The sequence below is a fragment of the Helianthus annuus genome, chromosome 2 (genome assembly GCF_002127325.2).
Source record: "Helianthus annuus cultivar XRQ/B chromosome 2, HanXRQr2.0-SUNRISE, whole genome shotgun sequence".
In the NCBI taxonomy this organism is placed as follows: Eukaryota; Viridiplantae; Streptophyta; class Magnoliopsida; order Asterales; family Asteraceae; genus Helianthus; species Helianthus annuus.
This window is the reverse complement of record NC_035434.2, coordinates 23,531,256-23,550,078: the sequence shown is the minus strand read 5'-3', so window position 1 is coordinate 23,550,078 and position 18,823 is coordinate 23,531,256. Positions and strand designations below refer to the sequence as shown.

Sequence of the window (18,823 nt, the reverse complement as noted above, 5' to 3'; positions counted from 1 at the left end):
AGGATCCCATGTACTGAGGATAGGATCCTACTGGCTGAAAATGTGAGCCTGATGTCTGAGTCATTGCTGCCGACTTGAGATGTGATCCTCTTGACTCCCCTATGATTTGCACGTCCGGGATCCCTGATGGCTGGGAAGTGATCATTGGAGTATCGAAGCTCAAGGATTTGGGCATCAGTGCTGAATGATCCTCTGCCGCTTTCTTTTGTCTTTTGAGGTCTCCAATTTCCCTGAGGATCCTGTCATTAGTCTCATCCTGCCGCTGCATACGATCCTTCATCTGCAAAATTAAAGCAAATACATCACTAGTACTGGGAATAGAAGAATTCATAGCAGAAGAAGATAGAGGTTTAGAGAAAGTGGGAGTTGATCTCTTCTCAGTATTTTTCTGAGATCCTGCCGGTAGAGGAGGCAAAGTGGTCTGTGATGAGGTGACTGCAGACATCGCCGTGGACGTGTTCTTCAATGATGAAGCCATGTAACTCTTTGAAATGATTTCGAACAAAAGATTTTCTTATGAATGAAGCACCAATTGCCCCACGGTGGGCGCCAAACTGTTTTCGTCAAAAATCACACAAGGATAATGTAACCAAACTTTATGTAAACGGGGTATGATGCTTGGTTAATTATGAAAGTAAAGGATCACTTCTGTGATAAAGATACAAAGACACAACGATTTATACGAGGAAAAAGCCCTTGATCAATATATGATCTCCGGCATAAAAAACCTCGGGTGATGGCAACTACCGATCACCAAACTTCAATATAAGAACAAAATGATTACAACTTCGGATGATAACGAGCTGAGTACAAGGATCACTATTGTTTCGAGTGTCTAAGTGTGTGAGAGTTGCATTGTATGTCGTGTCCCTTCTTCCAAATGATGGAGAGTGGTATTTATACAAGTGTAGGTGACCTATTTTAGGTAAAGGGACTAATTATCAGCTCATTACCCCTTTAGAAATAAAGACAATCTAGCCTAAATTGCTGCCCATGAATCAAGCCATGTTTCCATATCCTGTGCAACGTCTTTCTTCAATTAAGCTCTTGCCATAATTGTGAAGACGCGTCCCTGGATCATGATGCCTAGAGCGTATCCTGCTAGATATTCCTGCAAAAATAACATTGCATTAAGCGAAGATGATCGTTAGTATGAGGATCCTATAATGTCCCATGATCCTGATCCTGAAGTCCGGCTGAGGATCACTGTCTGCCAAAGAAACAAGGATCACTGGTTAGGATCACGTGTAAGGATCACCTATATTAAAAATCCAGCCCTAACATTATACTCCGGCTTAAATGCCTGGAAACTGGGTTTAGTCCCAATAAAATACAAATTTTTTGGATAATCCCAAAGTATATTTTCAAAAAAATAATCATTTACAAGTCTACATAAATTTTTGAAAAAAGATTGCTAAGTTTAAACAACTGGTTGAAGAATTACTAAAGGATCATATCCCGGTACAACATACTGGTCCTGCACAGACAGGGGACATCCGTGATGGAACATGACGTATGCTGATACTATATCCGACTGGATACATTTATGCTGGAGCAAAAAAGAAACCTATGCCAACATTATATCCCACTGGGGACATTGCGAATGATTCAAAGGTTTAAGAATGGAGATTATTGCCTAGGTGTTTCTGGTATGGATTCTTACTTTTCCTAAGTTTGAAGGCCTTATCTGAGTAAGTTAAGTTTTTATGAAAATTTGTATTTAACTAAGTTTTTGTCAAACATTCTGAACAAAGGTGACAAAGCAATTAAGTATCATACCAGTATCCTGATCAGGATATTCAGAACAAATTTTTCAAAATAACATATAACACGGAGATGAGGTCGAAAAGGTTAGTTTATTATTATTGGTCCAAAAAATTGTATTCTTGGTTTCATCTCAAAAAGAGACCCATTCACCAAGAACACAATTAAGTTTTTAAAGCATATTTACATAAACAGTTGAAGGCTTCATCCTGAAAACACAGGATCCCTCCACCTTCAACTGTCAAACTATTCTACTTGCAGGAAATTAAAATTATTCTAAGTGCAGGACGGCCAGATGATTTAGACCTTACAAAATACAGGTATCACTAAAGACAAACTAACCAGGATACAGGTTCAGTATATGTGTACGAGATACAGGATCTGGATACTTACCTTATTAGGGAAGGAGATCATGGGCTCGATGAATTCCATGAAGCCAAGGTCACCATAAGAGAAACCTTTGGCAGCAGCAGCAGAGGGCTTAGAGCTGATGGCAACATATGGCTCCTTTTTCACCAAGACAGGCTTAGAAAAGCTGTCAAGCTCATCTGGATCAAAAGTAGCAGGGTCCTTGATGGAATCTGCGTAAAAGGGAGTAATTCTAATTTCATTACATGATAGTATTCTGAAGTAACCAAACCTATGCAGGAATATTTAAAACAGATATCCTTACCAGACATGTTGGAATGACTAAAAAAAATATATATATATCCATTGGAATCATGATATCCAACAGTTATATTTTTGGGGACAATTGTTATGGGTGAAATTCTGAGCCCATATCCTGATTTTGTATCTTGATTTTTTATTAGCTGTATATGATCAGGATACCAGATCAGGATACCGGATCAGGATACCGTATCAGGATACCGGGCCAGGATATTGGTAATATCCTGAGGCAGTATCCTGACTATTACTAACGATTGGCTTGTAAAACGTTGGTTGCAAGGTACCAACGTTAAAAGACTTGATCTACCTGAAGATTCGCTCAAGGTGGTTGAAAAATGGACGTTGATGGTGGAAGAATGGGTCTTGTAACGGTCAGAAAGGCATATTCCGCGAGAATATCGGATGTTGGTCAATGTTATTGACATTGTAACGGCTATATGAGCTGAAGACCCGGTTTTGTAGTCAATAAGCACGTGGAAAACAAGTAGAAAGAGTCCCCCAACGTTCATAATGGAATATTCCCAGCATCCCGGAATAATAGGAGAATTAGTTTGTTTTTTGTAACTATATAAGGGGCGATCGGATCATAGGTAGACACAACTTTTCACACACTTTCACTCACACTCTTTGCTCTCTAGCTACTAGCAACCACTACACACAAACACTTGTACTCAAATCTCATTGTAACACTTAGTGATCCGATCAATATCCTGCACTGTATCCTGACGTTTGAAGTAATAGAAGAACAAGGCAGCTGCGATTGTCAGCTCCCGAGGTTTTATGCCGGCGATCTAGATTTTGATCAAGGGCTTTCCTCGTACATCTCGTGTCATTTACTTTACTTTTTTGCTCATTGTTTAATCACAGATACGACTCTATATCCTGAGCCGTATCCTGAAACTGTTTTTGCAAATAACTCAATTAACATATTTTTGAACACATTCTCTTAGCACACTACCTCACTTAACTAATTTGATCACTTAATTGCTTCAGTAATTTTTGACCAAAACACCTGTATTTTTAGTTTGTGGTTAACCGTAAATACACTATTATAGTCGAAATTTATATAATAATTGTATAATTGGACTAAGGGTCTTACACTCGTGCTCCTTATCATATTGGGGAGCCCTAGTCCTATTCGTGAAGAAGAAGGACGGATCCTTTCGTAAGTGCATTGACTATCAGGAACTCAACAAGGTGACTGTCAAGAACCGTTATCCCTTACCACGTATCGATGATCTATTTGACCAGTTGCAAGGGTCAAGTTTCTATTCAAAGATCGACTTAAGATCGGGCTATCATCAGATGAGAGTCCGAGAGGAGGATGTTTCTAAAACATCCTTTCGAACGAGGTATGGCCATTATGAGTTATGGTTATGCCGTTCGGGTTGACTAATGCACCAGCGGTCTTCATGGACCTCATGAATCGTGTGTGCAAACCGTATCTCGACGATTTTTTCATCGCGTTTATCGATGACATCCTGATTTATTCTAAGAGCAAGGAGGACCATGAGCGGCACTTGCGTCTTATCCTGGAGGTCCTGAGTAAGGAGCAACTCTATGCAAAATTCCCTAAGTGTGACTTCTAGATTCGAGAAGTACACTTCCCCGGCCACATTGTTAATGAAGCAGGGATACACGTGGATCCTGCTAAGATTGATGCTATCAGAAATTGGGCGGCACCAAAGAACCCTTCGGAGGTGCGAAAGTTTCTTGGTCTCGCTGGATACTATCGCAGATTTGTCAAAAACTTCTCAAAGATTGCTTAACCCCTCACTACTTTAACACAGAAAGGCGTTGTATATTCTTGGGGAACGAAGCAGGAGGATGCTTTCCAACTTTTAAAACTAAAGCTCTGCAGCGCACCAATTCTGTCCTTAGTCGAAGGTACCGAGGATTTCGTGGTGTACTGCGTGCTTCTATCCACGGTCTTTGTTGTGTGCTAATGCAACGCGAGAAGGTGATAGCCTACGCATCTCGACAATTGAAGATTCACGAGAAGAATTACATGACTCACGACCTGGAGTTGGGGGCCGTGGTCTTTGCGTTAAAATTCTGGAGGCATTACTTGTACGGTACTAAATGCACTATTTATACTGACCACAAGAGCCTTCAGCACATCTTTGATCAAAAGGAGTTGAATATGCGACAGCGTCGCTGGGTAGAACTCTTAAACGACTACCATTGTGTAATCAAGTATCATCCAGGTAAAGCTAACGTGGTAGCTGATGCCCTTAGTCGAAAGGAAACGAAACCCAAGCGTGTCTGTGCTCTGCAGCTTACCATCCATTCTAATCTACCTAACCAGGTCCGTTCTGCCCAAACTGAAGCGCTGAAAGATGAGAACCTTAAAGCTGAAGAGATGCGGGGTTTAAAGAAGAAACTTGTGGAAAGATCTGACGGTATTCGCTACTTCATGGAACGAATATGGGTCCCGTTGTATGGAAACCTTAGAAAACTTGTGATGGACGAAGCACACAAGTCCCGCTATTCTGTTCACCTAGGTTCTGATAAGGTGTATCAGGATCTAAAAGTCTTGTACTGGTGGCTGAATATGAAAGCCCACATCGCGACGTATGTGAGTAAATGTTTAACTTGCGCGAAGGTCAAGGTGAAATATCAGAAACCCTCTGGTTTGCTTCAGCAACCAGAAATACCCATGTGGAAATGGGAGCAAATTGCTATGGACTTCGTCACTGGTTTACCAAGAACTCAAAACGGAAATGATACCATTTGGGTAATCGTTGACCGTCTCACGAAATCTGCGCACTTCCTCGCAATCAAGGAAATTGATAAGTTCTCTCAACTTGCTGGAATATAATTGAAAGAGGTGGTTTCTAGGCATGGGGTGCCAACCTCTATTATCTCTGATCGTGATCCGCGTTTCATATCCGATTTATGGCAGTCGATGCACAAAGCATTCGGCTCACGTCTCGACATGAGTACTGCTTATCACCCTCAGACAGATGCTCAAAGCGAACAAACCATCCGAACACTTCAAGATATGTTGCGTGCATGTGTGATCGATTTTAGTAAAGGTTGGGAGAAACACTTTCCTTTGATAGAGTTCTCTTACAACAACAGCTACCATTCCAGCATCCAGGCAGCTCCGTTCGAAGCATTGTACGGACGGAAATGTCATTCTCCTCTTTGTTGGGCTGAGGTGGATGTCCTCTCACTCTGGTGGTGACGTGATGGTTGAGTTAGACGAGCACCTTACTAGTGGCAAGTTTTCTAGGGAAGAAGCCACACAGGCTCGATCTGAACCAACCCCTACTTTTTCCGGTGGTTTTCTTCCTATTAGTGAAGTGGAGAGTATGGAGACAGAGGCCCCAGAAACTACGAGTAAGGAGAAGGAAAAGACTCATAGTGAGCCGAAGGTGGTGACTTTCTCAGGTACGATTTTGGACTCGTCTTTGGGTCTGGACCGTTTTATTGATGACGAGGAAGACCAAGTGTCTTCTCTTCCTCCATCTTGGTTCGGACCTGAGTTGATGTCCTTTTTTTGATATGCAGATGTGTTCTCGGATGATATGGAGATTGACCCGGAAACAGCCGAGGAAAAGTTTGTTCCGGATGAGTTGTTTGCCAGGACTCTTCTTTTTAACATTAGTACCCCGCTGGACCATGCTCGGAGCCGGAGAGTGAAGAATCAAGACTTAGGCGCCATGGTCCTGTCCAATCAAGCTCAATCCAATATTTTCATGACGGAGGTTTATCGAAGATGGATCGAAGCGGAGTCAGTGAGGGAAAACTTGGAAAAAGAGACCCGCTCTTTGAAGCGCAGGATCCAGAGGGCTCCGGATGCGGAGAAAAAGATTGCTCAGCTTACCCAAGACCTTCAATCCCAACAAGAGAAAGTCAAAGCCTTGACTACCCAAAATCAATCTTCTCAAGCGGCTGCTGCCTCCGCTACGGAGGATCGTGATCGGATATCAGCGGAGTTAAAAAATTTTGCCGAGTCGCTGAAGAAAAAGGATGAGGAACATAAAGTGGTCTTGGTGAAGATGGAAGAGTCTTTTGAGAATGCTCGTCTGGCGTACACGAATATGATGGCTGGTACATGTTTTATTTGACTTCACCTATTTTCTTTGTTTATATTATTTCCTTCTAACACTTTGGTCAGAGCGGGATGTGCTTAAAACAGGTGAGGCCGATTTCAAGGCTCAGATCGAAGAGATGAAAGGGAATGAGGAAGAGATCAAGGCGGAGAATGCGGCTTTACAGGCTAAGGTGGAGGACCTTCAGGCAACCAATACGTGGTTACTTTCGGAAGGAGCCAAACTTCTTGCCAAGAACATTCATAAAGGTCCGGAGATGACTGCTGCTGTTGCCACTGTTAATAATGCGATAAGTGCTGTGGGTGTTAACTCGGGTCTTCAAAACGGATACATTCATGCTTTGAAGAAGAAAACTCCGTATGCCGAGGTTCCGATGTTGAACCGAAATGTTGGTGAAGAGTTAAGTGCGGCGATTACTTGTTTTGATACCCTTACCTTCCCTGTGGTGGAAGATCTTCCGAAGCTCGTGCATGAACCGTTGTCCAAGATTAAAGACGCTCTCTCTTTTACGAGCGGTGGGTCTTCGAAAGAATGAGGTGGACATACCTGGCTTCTTGGGGTATGCACCTTAGAAAGTTTTTAGTTTGTTTATCTATCTTTTTTAGAAGGTGAACATATCCGGTAATTTGGGATAGCACCTTGTTTTGATTCGAGATGAATGTAATGATGTTCTTACCGTACTTGACAATTATCCTTTTAACATGTAAACAGTTTTTGTATCTTCTGGTTATATCAATCCGGTTAATTTTGATGTAATCACTTCTTCGTGCATCCGTCCATGTTTTTTGTGCTTACGTTTCTCTTTTTTAGAACGTTCTTTTTAAAGTACGGATCCGATTTATTTTGTTCTTAGGATAATTTTTGAGTGACGGAAAGAATACGAACGATGCCAGTTCATCCTTGTCTTTTAGGGTTAGTATCCCTGATTCGGCCGATGATCACTTATGTGTTGCAACTTGTTAAAGATAGAAATTTTTAGCATTCTATTTAATCTATCTGGAGTATAATTCTCCGGTTAACACATGGTAAAAACATTTAAAATAATCTGCGGGTAAAACCCTCCGCAGTTCTTGGAAATATAAGATTGTTTTGTGCTGGTAAAACCATCCGCATTACAGGGAAAGTAAAGATGACGGAGCTCGTAGCCTCCGTATTACAAATTTATTTTGAAACATCATGAAGCTTTTCAGAGAAAACATTTCTTGAGGTGTGCTCCATTCCAGGTACGAGGGACAAGGATTCCGTCCATCCTACTGGGTGTGTAAGCACCATCCTTTCCCGCAATATTGATCTGATAAGGGCCTTCCCACTTCGGAGCCATTTTCCCTGTACCCTCAGCCAAACTAGCCTCGTTGCTTCACATAACGTAATCTCCAATCTTGAACCGGACCTCCTTCACTTTTGAGTTGTAATGTTTTTCCAACTCTTTTTTATACTTTGCTTCTTGGATAGCCGTAAGTTCTCTTCTTTCTTCGGCCAGGTCGAGGTTCAGGCGAAGTTCTTGTTCGTTCTCTTCTTGGCTCTGTTGCATGCGGGGGGTAGGTATCCCTACTTCGGCGGGAATGACCGCTTCTGTACCGTACGTTAAGCTGAAAGGAGTTTCCCTCGTGCTTGTTTTTGGCATCATCCGGTGAGCCCACAGGACATGCGGAAGTTGATCTGCCCAAGAAACGCCTTCTTTCCCCAGACGTTTTTTTATGCCCTCCACAAGACTGCGGTTGGCTCTTTTTACCTGCCCATTGGCCTGGGGATGGGCAACTGAAGCAAAATTTTGTTCAATGTGCATTCTTTCGTACCAAGTTTTGAATGGGTTTTCTGCGAACTGCTTCCCATTGTCACTGACTATACAGAGCGGCATTCCGTATCTGCACACTATGTTTTCCCAAACGAATCTCAGCACTTGATCCCCGGTGATGGTTCGGAGAGGTTTGGCCTCAATCCACTTTGTAAAGTAATCGATGGCTACCAACAAGAACCTCACCCCTCCGGTGGAAACAGGGAAAGGTCCGACGATGTCAATCCCCCACTTCTGAAACGGCCATGCGGAAGTTACAGGGACAAGGTTGTTTTTAGCTCGGTGACTGATGGGAGCGTGCCGCTGACAATCTTCACATGATTGCAATTTATTAACATCGCTCTGATGCATGCCCGGCCAAAAGTATCCGGCGTTCATAGCCTTGGCCACGACCATTCTTGGTCTGGAGTGGATGCCGCATATCCCCCAGTGGATTTCCCTTATGACGTAACTGGCCTCTTCCGGAGTTAGGCATTTATGGAGCAGACCTAAAAAGGTCTTTCGACAAAGTTTTCCGTTGTGGACCTGATATTGTAATGCCTTTACCTTCAGCTTCCGGGCTTGGACTTTTTCCTCCGGAAACGTGTCGTCTCTTAGGTAGTCTAAGATTGGGGTTATCCATGATTTTTCCTGTACGGAGATTGACATTACGGACTTCGTCTGATGGATGGCCGGAGCTTGCAAAGTTTCGACTAGTACTTCTTTGGACAAGTGACAGAATGCTACGGACGCAAGCTTGCTTAGAGCGTCCGCCTTTTTGTTCTTGCTCCGTGGTATGTGAACTATTTTGCAAGAGTCAAATGAGGAGATTAAATTGTTGACTTGCTTTAGGTACTGGATCATGCTTTCTTCTCGTGCTTCGTACTCTCCGCTGACCTGATTGGCGACTAGTAATGAATCAACATGGGCTAGTACGAAGGTTGCACCAGCCTTAGCTGCGGTTTGGAGTCCTGCGAGGAGGGCTTCATACTCTGCTTCGTTGTTTGAAGTTTTGAACTCAAAACGCAAGGCATAAGTATATTCTATTCCATCCGGTTCTATCAAAATTAGACCGGCTCCCGACCCTTCTTTACTGGAGGCTCCGTCTGTATATAAGTTCCATACCTTCGGGAGGGCGGGTTTTTCTTTGGTGCTTTCTCCGGTTGGTACCTCCGTAAGAAAATCTGCCACAGCCTGGCCTTTTACCGGACCTCTAGTTTGGTAAGTAATATCGAAAGCGCTGAGTTCGATCGCCCATTTGGTAAGACGTCCGGAAACTTCTGGCTTTCTGAGAATTTGCTGAATCTGAAGGCCGGTCTGTACTTTTAAATTGAAAGCTTGAAAATACCTTCGGAGACGTCTAGATGCATGCACCAATGCAAGTGCCAGTTTCTCTATCATCGGGTACCGAGTTTCATAATATTTTAGAATGCGGATTACGTAGTAAACCGATATTTGTGCTTGGTTTCGGTGCACCACAAGTACTGCACTGATGGCAAAATGTGAAGCGGAGAGATAAACAGTGACGGTTTCTCCGGTAATTGGAGCGGTCAAAGTGGGTAAAGACCCAAGACAAACTTTCAACTCCTGGAACGCTGAATCGGCCTCTGTCGTCCATTCTATCTGACCCTTTCCGGTTCATTTTTTCAATACATTCATGAAAGGAATGGTTCGATCGGCCGCTTTTGAGATGAAGCGATGGAGAGCTGCCAACTTAACATTCAGTGATTGAATTTCCTTGACCGTTTTAGGAGGTTGCATGGAGATTACCGCTTTAATCTTATCCGGATGTGCCTGAATTCTGGATTGAGTTATCCACACGCCAAGAAACTTCCCTTCCTCTAAACCAAAGGAACATTTTTTGGGATTAAGCTTGAGGTTGATACTCCGAAGCCTAGTAAAGGTTTCGAGTATGTCATCGATCATGCTATCTTTGGCTTGACTTTTGATGACCAGATCATCTACGTAAATCTCTAAGTTCCTTCCGATCTGATCCTTGAATGCTTTATCCATCAACCTCCGGTACGTAGCTCCGACGTTCATTAACCCGAATGGCATTTTAGTATAATAGAAGAGCCCTTCGTTTGTTACGAATGCCGTCTTATCTTCGTCTTCCAAAGCCATCTGTCTTTGGTGGTAACCTTTATATGCGTCCAAGAAACATTTAAGACGAAAGCTAGAAAGAGAATCGATCTTCAGATCGATCTCCGGTAGAGGGTAGCAATCCTTCGGACATGCATTGTTTAGATCAGAAAAATCGACGCACATTCTCCAAGTTTTGTCTTTCTTTGTTACCATCACCGGATTGGAGACCCGTGTTTCATACCGCACTTCCCTGATGATTCCGACGCTCAGTAGTTTTCGTACATCTTCGGAGATGGCTTTGTGACGGGCTGGAGCCATGTTTCTTTTTCTTTGAGCGACTGGTTTTGCTGAATGTGACAATTCCAGCTTGTGTTCGGCCAGACACCGAGGAACTCCGACCATGTCAGAAGTTTGCCATGCAAACACATCAAGTGAACTAGACAGAAGTTTCCATAGCCGTTTTTTGGTACGCTCAAGGAGCTGGGCCCCAACGGCAATTTTTTGTTCCGGGAAACGTGGATGTATAGCCCACTCCTCCGTGAGGAGGGCCAGAGGTTTTACATTACCCTTGCTTTGTCGTATTTCAGTTACGCACATTGTTGATTCGGAGTGCAAAGTTGCCACTCCTGCTTCGGTGGGAAACTTTAATGACCCATGAAGGGTAGAGCTGATAATACCGAAAGTGCACATTCCTGGTCTTCAAAGTATGACATTGTGGACGGACCTTGCTCCCATCACCAGGTATGTCAAGTTGACGGTTCTGACCAGGTTTCCGGCTCCCACCGTTGTTGGTAGGGTGATCTGCCCAATTGGCTGTACCACCTCTCCGGAGAAGCTTACCAACGGCATAGAGACTTGTATCAGTTTTGCTTTGGTTTGCGGAGCTAATTGTTGGAAATACTGTTGGTACATGATCTTAGTGGCACTTCCGCTATCAACATAAATCCTCCGGACCTTGTGGCCTGCTATTATCGCAGACACTATGATTGGTCCGTCTTTGATTTCTCTAGGGGTAATTGGAGGGAAAGCGATCGGTTGTTGCATCCAAGCAGCCATGTGATGATTGGATCGCTTAATGCCTTGGTTATCTACTTTCCTGATTATGCAGATTGCTAGTTGGTTGTTTGGATTATCTGCCGAACTCCCTGAAGATTTTCCTTCTTTTACTTCTTTTACCAAATGTGACAGCTTACCGGATCCTTTTTCTATTTCTTGATTTAGGGACCAGCAATCATCTGTATTATGGCCTCGCGCATGATGGTAATCACAATATTTTTTGGAGTTCTGGTCACCTGGATTTCGGAGCTTTGGTGGGGCGGGGAAGTTTGCTCCTTCGGCACTGAGGATTTCACTGGGGGTTTTAGAAAGATCCGATAGATTGTAAAATCTTGATCCGGAACTTCTTCCCCGCTGAGGCCTATCGTTTCTGCTGTAAGGGTGTGGTCGTCCCCTACCTCCGGATGGAGTTTTATCGAATACAGACCCACCATTTTTCTTCCAGGAGGACATCTTATGGTCTGACTCTGGTGCTGGATTACATGCATTTTTCCCCCGAGCGAAAGCTCTGGCTCGCTCCATGAGTACTCCCATTGTCTTCGGGAGATTTTCGTGTAATTTTTCAACCAGCTGGTTATTCCGTACACCGTGACAGAATCCGGAGATCCTTAACTGGTTAACTACCCCGCTGATCTGCATACTTTCTCGATTGAATCGGTCAATGAAACTATCCAAAGATTCCCCATCCTTTCTCCGAATGTTGTGAGCTTTCGTGATTTCTTTGAAGTAGTGCCTTTGTTGGCTAAAGTTCTGGAGAAATAACCTTTGGAACTCTTCAAAATCATTGATCTCTCCTTCGTTCAAGGCATCAAACCACACCCGAGCAGCCCCGGTTAGTGTTTGTGCGAACATGAAGCACCAAGCCGGCATCGGCCATTGTTCTACACATGCAGCCCCATCGAAGTCAAACATGTGATCATCCGGATCAGTGGTACCATCATATTTCTTGACTGTGGTTGGCATTTTGAGCTTCGGAGGGAGCATGGCGTGTGTTATGCGAGCACTAAATTTGGATTTAGCAGTCATGGAAACCGGATGATATGGCTTGGTGAGATCTGGATCATTAAATATTTCCATTTCGTTTCGTGTTGTCATTGCTGGAGATGGTCCGGAGGATCCCTGCACATATCCATTATAAGTTTCTGAAGTAACAACTGTGGAGAAAGTAGGACGGGTGAAAATCACAGGACCCATAGTCCTTACCGGAGTTTTATCATGGAAGAGCCTGGTTCGTAAACCGAGGATCTCTTCATCTCTGGCCTGTTGGTCTTTGAAGAAACACTAGATTAATTGATCGGAATCAATTATCTAGGGGGTTTGAATCCGCATAAAAAGGTAAGTTTCCTCTCATTTGATTCGATTGCAACTGATCTCCTTCTCCGGTAATTCTGCAAAAAAGAAGCAATGTTAGCCTCGCCAAGGGGAGAAAGAGGTTCTCTCCTTGACCCGACTTCGGTGTGAGAATAAGTATGGGTTATGAAGAAAAAGATGTATTTGAGAAGTGTGTTTAACTTGTCCTTACACCTGGGTTGTTTCTCATATTTATAGTCGGGAATCTTTGGGCGGGAAAACTTGTTAATGAAAAGTTAACGGAAGATGCTAACCCCGTAAGCGGTTACATTTTCTTCCGTTAAGTTTCTCGATCCGACGTGAGTGCACACGGATCGCTGATTAGATCTACGGTTGGGGATATGCCACGTGGAAAGTGATCAAGTGGAGATTACTCTCCATTTACATGCTATCGTTGTGATTTCGGGAAGGCCTGAGATGGCGACACGTGTCCAGACGGTTATAACCGTCATAGTGGTGCACGATTGAATTCCTTCTAGAAGATTACTGCTGTAATCTGGTGTGACCCCTTATCGTGCAGGGTCAGCTGAATAAATGAAACCCAAGTCAGGGTAAATAATATCCAAGCCTAGATATTATTATGCGGGAGTATTTTAGCTTAGGATTTTCATCCTTTGCTTGAAGGCGCAAGGGTTTATGATTTCCTTTTGGCGCGCGAGTGTTGTTTCCTTGTAAGCCTTCTTTGTAGGACCAGTGCGCGGTCGCGTAAGGTAAGAAGGGCTATTTGACCAAGATATGGTGTGGTCCCAAGTATTTGTCATAAGGTTTTTGGGACCTTACCCCTTCAAGTCCCCCCAGTCTACTGTTGCTCTTATGCAAGTAAGTGGAGCACTGGACTTATGAGAGGGAAAGTGCTTTTTGGCGCGAAAATAGGGAATCTTCTATGAGAAGATTTAATTTTGTTTGTTTTTTTTATATGGGAAATTATGACTTTCTGCCCTCTTATAATCATGACCTGACGTGTGGTGACGTCAGTTTGTAATAAAAAATTGATATTTCTCAATATTTTCTTTCTTGTATTGGGATACGTAATGGCGCTTGTCAGGCTTTATTAATGGAGATAAGACCTTAGTCCCTGTAGTGCCGTTCAGAGGGGACGTTTTTCTGACAGTTAATCATGGTGATCAAGTTTTTTCTTTTCCCGGAGTATTGTTCCTTTCTCTATATATATACATATTGGAATGCTTGTTTGCTTCCCTAGTTTGAAAAAGAATGAAGGGGAAAAGTACCGTTCGTTCCCGGCGACTCTCAGATATCCTAAGGATTCGTGAAGCTGCTGAGGACCTCTTACTTCTTGCTAACTCTCCGCCATTAATGGCTACCGGAAAAGAAGCTTCTTTTGTCGTTGGCTCTCCGATGGTTGCTCGTTCTGATGATAAAGATTTCCGGCAAGAGGGTGTTGCCAATGAGGAAGCCGGTGTTTTGTCTGTTAATGCTTTGATGACCCATTTTCCAACGATTCAGCACGGGGGATGTGAATTGGTGTATTCCCGTCGGAAAAATCGTCGTGTCGATTATGTACCAGTTGCTGTTGATGGTCATGCCACTAACTGGGTTAGGTTTAGGAAATAATGTATTCCCTGTTTTGTTGTTTGTATAATTTTGTTGGTTTTGGTACTGGAAAGGTTTTGAAGATCATTGCCATGATCTTTGTTATGAAGTGTTATGCTACACTTGTATATTTTTGCTTGTTTGGTGTACTGTTGTACCTGTAGATTTTGTTTTGTGTGTTTGGATTACAATATGTTGCATGTGTTTTAATTGCTTTGATCAGGTAGAGCGAATGAGAGATGGTATTGTGCTCATGTGTGAACGTTTGCCCAGAATATGCGTTGTTTCGCTTTTTCCCAGACTGTACATGAGGTGTACAACGTTTACCATGTTGTTTTCGCGTAGACCAAAAAAAATTACATGCAATTTGTAACAAACCGTAATAAGCATGAAAATAATGTTTGTATTAGTAAAGCGCGAGGCTTGTAATACAAGTGTAAATAGGAAATACATTGCCTGTGAATGATTTGTCCTATATGTAACACCTGCGCAACTGCTGCGCATTCCAGGTGCGGGGAACTAGAGTCCCGTCGATTCTTTTTAGGGCGTATGCCCCTTTACCTAGGACCTCATTGATGATGTATGGTCCTTCCCATTTTGGTGCCCGGTTTTTCTGCATTTGACGCTTCATTGTCGCGCAAGACGAAATCACCGGGGAGAAAGGTACATACGCGTATGCGTGCGTTGTAATATTTTTCGAGTTTGGATTTGTACCTTGCTTCGGTGATGGCGGCGTTCTCGCGCCTTTCTTCAAGAAGGTCTAAGTCCATTTTTCGCTCTTGCTCATTGTTTTGTTTTTCCATGGCTATCATGCGCGGTGACGGTAGGTCGACTTCGGCTGGGATTACGGCTTCAGACCCTTAGACCAGACTAAATGGAGTTTCTCCCGTGCTAGTCTTTGGCATTGTTCGATGTGCCCATAGGATGCTAGGGAGTTCATCAACCCATCCCCTACGCGCTGTGCCTAACCGTGCTTTAATGCCATCGACTATTTGTTTGTTGATGCTTTCGACTTGGCAGTTTGCTTGCGGGTGTGCCACGGAGGCAATGTTGTGTTCAATTTTCATTTCCTTGAACCATTTCTTTAGATCTTCTGAGGCAAAGTTAGTGCCGTTGTCGGAAATGATGCGCAATGGTAATCCAAATCTGCAAATAATATGTTCCCATATAAATTTGCGGATTACCATTGCTGTGGTCGAGGCCAAGGCTTTGGCTTCGACCCACTTCGTGAAGTAGTCAACTGCTACAATGATGAATTTTACTGCGCCTGGTGCGTCAGGAAATGGGCCAACGAGATCAATGCCCCATTGCTGGAATGGCCAAGCAGACGTGACTGGTACAAGTGGATTCTTTGGCCGAAGCGTTTTTGGCGCGTGGCGTTGGCATGCTGTGCATTTCCGTAATATTTCTATCGTGTCAACATGCATTCCCGGCCAATAATATCCTGCGCTCATTATTTTAGCTACCACCATGCGTGGTCCGGCGTGTATTCCGCACAAGCCTTCATGGATTTCTCTGACCAGGTATTGTGCGTCTGTCTTGTCAACGCATCGGAGTAATGGTCCCATGAATGACTTTCTATATAGAATGTCGTCCGCCATTTCGTAGTTTATTTCTTTATTCTGAATTTTCCTGGCTTCTGCTTTTTCCTCTGGGAGTTTCCCGTGCTGTAAGTATAAGATGATTGGGGACATCCAGGACGGACTGCCGATCTCTATGACATTGACTTGTTTGAGAGGAACAGAGGGATTGGACAGTACCTCTATGCGCACTTCTTTTGCTAAGTGCTTAAAGTTGGTTGCGGCCAATTTGCTCAATGCGTCCGCATGTTTGTTTTCACTTCTGTTTATATGGTTGACTTTGAACGTTTGGAATTGACCAATTAACATTCGCGCTTGTTCTAAGTACAACGCCATAGTTTCTCCTTTTGCATCGCAGTGCCTATTAACTTGTTCAGCTACTAGCTTTGAATCAACATTAGCTTCGAGGTTTCTTGCCCCCATTTTAAGCGCTAAACGAAGGCCTGCTAAAAACGCTTCGTATTCTGCTTCGTTGTTAGTGCTTCGGAAGTCTAGGCGTATGGCGTATGTGAGTTCGTGATCGTCCGGGCTGACTAGGCGGAGACCTGCCCCTGCTCCGTCATCATTAGAAGCGCCGTCTGTGTGCAAGGTCCAGACTCTGTCGTCGAAAACTGGTACAGGGTTTTGGATTGCCTCGCACTCTTGAACTTTTTCGATGGGAACTTCGGTGGCAAAGTCTGCTAGAACCTGCCCTTTGATTGCTGGTCTTGGTTTATAGAGGATATTGTATCCTCCTAGCTCGATAGCCCACTTAGCCAATCGTCCCGCCACGTCGGGTTTAGATAAGATCTGGCATAAGTTGTAATTAGTGAGAACTGTGATGACGTGGCCCGAAAAGTACCTACGTAGGCGTCGTGATGCATGTACTAGTGCTAGGACCAGCTTTTCTATCATCGAATAACGAGTTTCCGGGCCTGTGAGCATCTTTCTTATATAGTAAATTGGAGTATGAACGTTTTCTCGGTCTACCATCAATACTGCACCTACCGCTACTTCCGCAACAGATAGATATAAAATCAGTGGTTCTTTTTCTTTTGGTGCGGTCAGCGTTGGCAGCTGGATTAAACATTCGTTCATTTGTTTGAAGGCTGCTTCTGCTTCAGGTGTCCACTGAAAGTGGGTTTTCTTCGCGCAGTTTCGCAGCGTGCTGATGAATGGATAAGACTTTGCCGCATGATTAGCCAAGAATCTGTTCAAGCTGCTAAGCGCCCGGCGAGTCTTTGCATTTCTTTTATTGTTGCAGGTGACGGCATTAGCTGGATAGCCTGCACTTTTTCTGGATTTACTTTAAAACCGTCTCTTGTGACTATAAAGCCCAAAAATTTCCCTTCCTCCATGCCGAACGAGCACTTTGTTGGATTGAGTTTCAAGTTTATGCTGCGCAAAGAGTCAAATGTGCGCTGAATATTGGTGAGCATCGTGTCTTCCTCGTGACTCATGATGACGAGGTCATCCATGTATACCTTGACTGTCTTGCCAATGTCACCTCTGAAAACTGTGTCCATCAAGCGTTGGTAAGTTGCGCCTGCGTTACGCAGGCCAAAGGGCATTTTAGTGTAGCAGAAAATGCCCTTGTCTGTACGGAATGCGGTTTTGTCCTCGTCTTCTTCTTTCATCTGGACATGATGATATCCTTTGTAACAGTCAAGAAAACATTTCCAGCGAAATGACGCTAGAGAGTCAACTTTTGTCTATCTCGGGGAGCGCGTAGCAATCTCTTGGGCATGCTTTATTCAGGTCTTTGAAGTCGACGCACATTCTCCATCCTCCACTATGTTTTTGGACCATTACTGGGTTGGCGACACACGTATGATATTGAAGCTCGCGTAAAATTCCAGCATTAAGTAGCTCTGTCACTTGCTCGTCCATAGCTTTTGCTTTCTCATCGTTGAAGCTGCACCTTCCCTGAGCAACAGGTTTTGCTGAGGGTCGGATGTTCAGACAATGTTGCGCTATATCGCGCGGTACGCCAGTCATGTCTGCTGGGCACCAAGCAAATATGTCTTTGTTATTGGACAATAACTCTTTTAACTATGCTCGTGTTGCCGGGGAAATGGCATGCCCTAGCTGAATAGTCTGTTCTGGATATGCATCGTTTAGAACCCATTTCTCTGGTTCGTTTGATGTTGAGGGTTTGGCTACCTTTGTTGGTGGCTCATCATCTACATACATGACTTTTTGGCTTGAGTATAGTATTGCGACTCCGGTTTCTGTTGGGAATCCACACGTAGCATGTGGAATGGAAGTGATCATGCTGAATTCTCTTTGTGACCTTCTTCCGAGCAAAACATCATGGCGCGATGTTGCTGGCATGACCATGAAATTTACTGTGACTGTTCGTGAATGCTCACCATTAGATAGAGTCACAGGAAAAGCTATCTGCCCTAATGGGAATACAGCTTCATTGCAAAATCCGGTGAGAGGAAAATCAACCGGTTCTAGACGTTCTTTGTCTTCTGGATCAAGTTATTTGAAACATTGCTCGTATATGATGTCCATCGAGCTTCCCGGATCTATGAACATATAGTCCGTCCAGTAATGGCCGAAGATGCCAGTAATAATTACTGGTCGTTCTTCTTGAGGGCCTCCAGGAACAACAGGAAACACGACTTGTTGTTCCCTCCAATGTTGATTATGACATCGTTTATTTGGCCTTCGCGAAGGACCTCCTTGTACCATGTTTATTTTTTTTGATTTAACTTTCTGATGGCTGCTATTTTTGGATTGTTGGCGTATATCAAAATTATGACTAGATTGGATGTCCCCCCGACAGGGTGTTGGTGGGTCCAATACTATAGTGTCAATTTCTTCACCAGATCTGATGTTTGGGAACTCGGATCTGGCAATTTGCATAACAATTGTGTTTAAAGCAATATGGCATCTGTTACTCTGGGGATCTCTCTATGATTAGATCTGAGAAATTTTTTTTGTTT

At 43.6% G+C, this 18,823-nt stretch overlaps 1 protein-coding gene across 1 annotated transcript; it reads right to left on the bottom strand.

Moving 5' to 3' along the window:
* Nucleotides 1-11,052: 11,052 nt before the first annotated feature.
* On the bottom strand, nt 11,053-12,603 carry LOC110887618. Its single transcript, XM_022135198.1, has one exon. The coding sequence runs from the start codon at nt 12,601-12,603 to the stop codon at nt 11,053-11,055; it is 1,551 nt and encodes a 516-aa protein (XP_021990890.1).
* Nucleotides 12,604-18,823: the final 6,220 nt, after the last annotated feature.

Excerpts from the sequence above, each read along its gene's own strand:
- LOC110887618 (XM_022135198.1), bottom strand. The coding sequence starts at position 12,603 with ATGGGTCCTGTGATTTTCACCCGTCCTACTTTCTCCACAGTTGTTACT.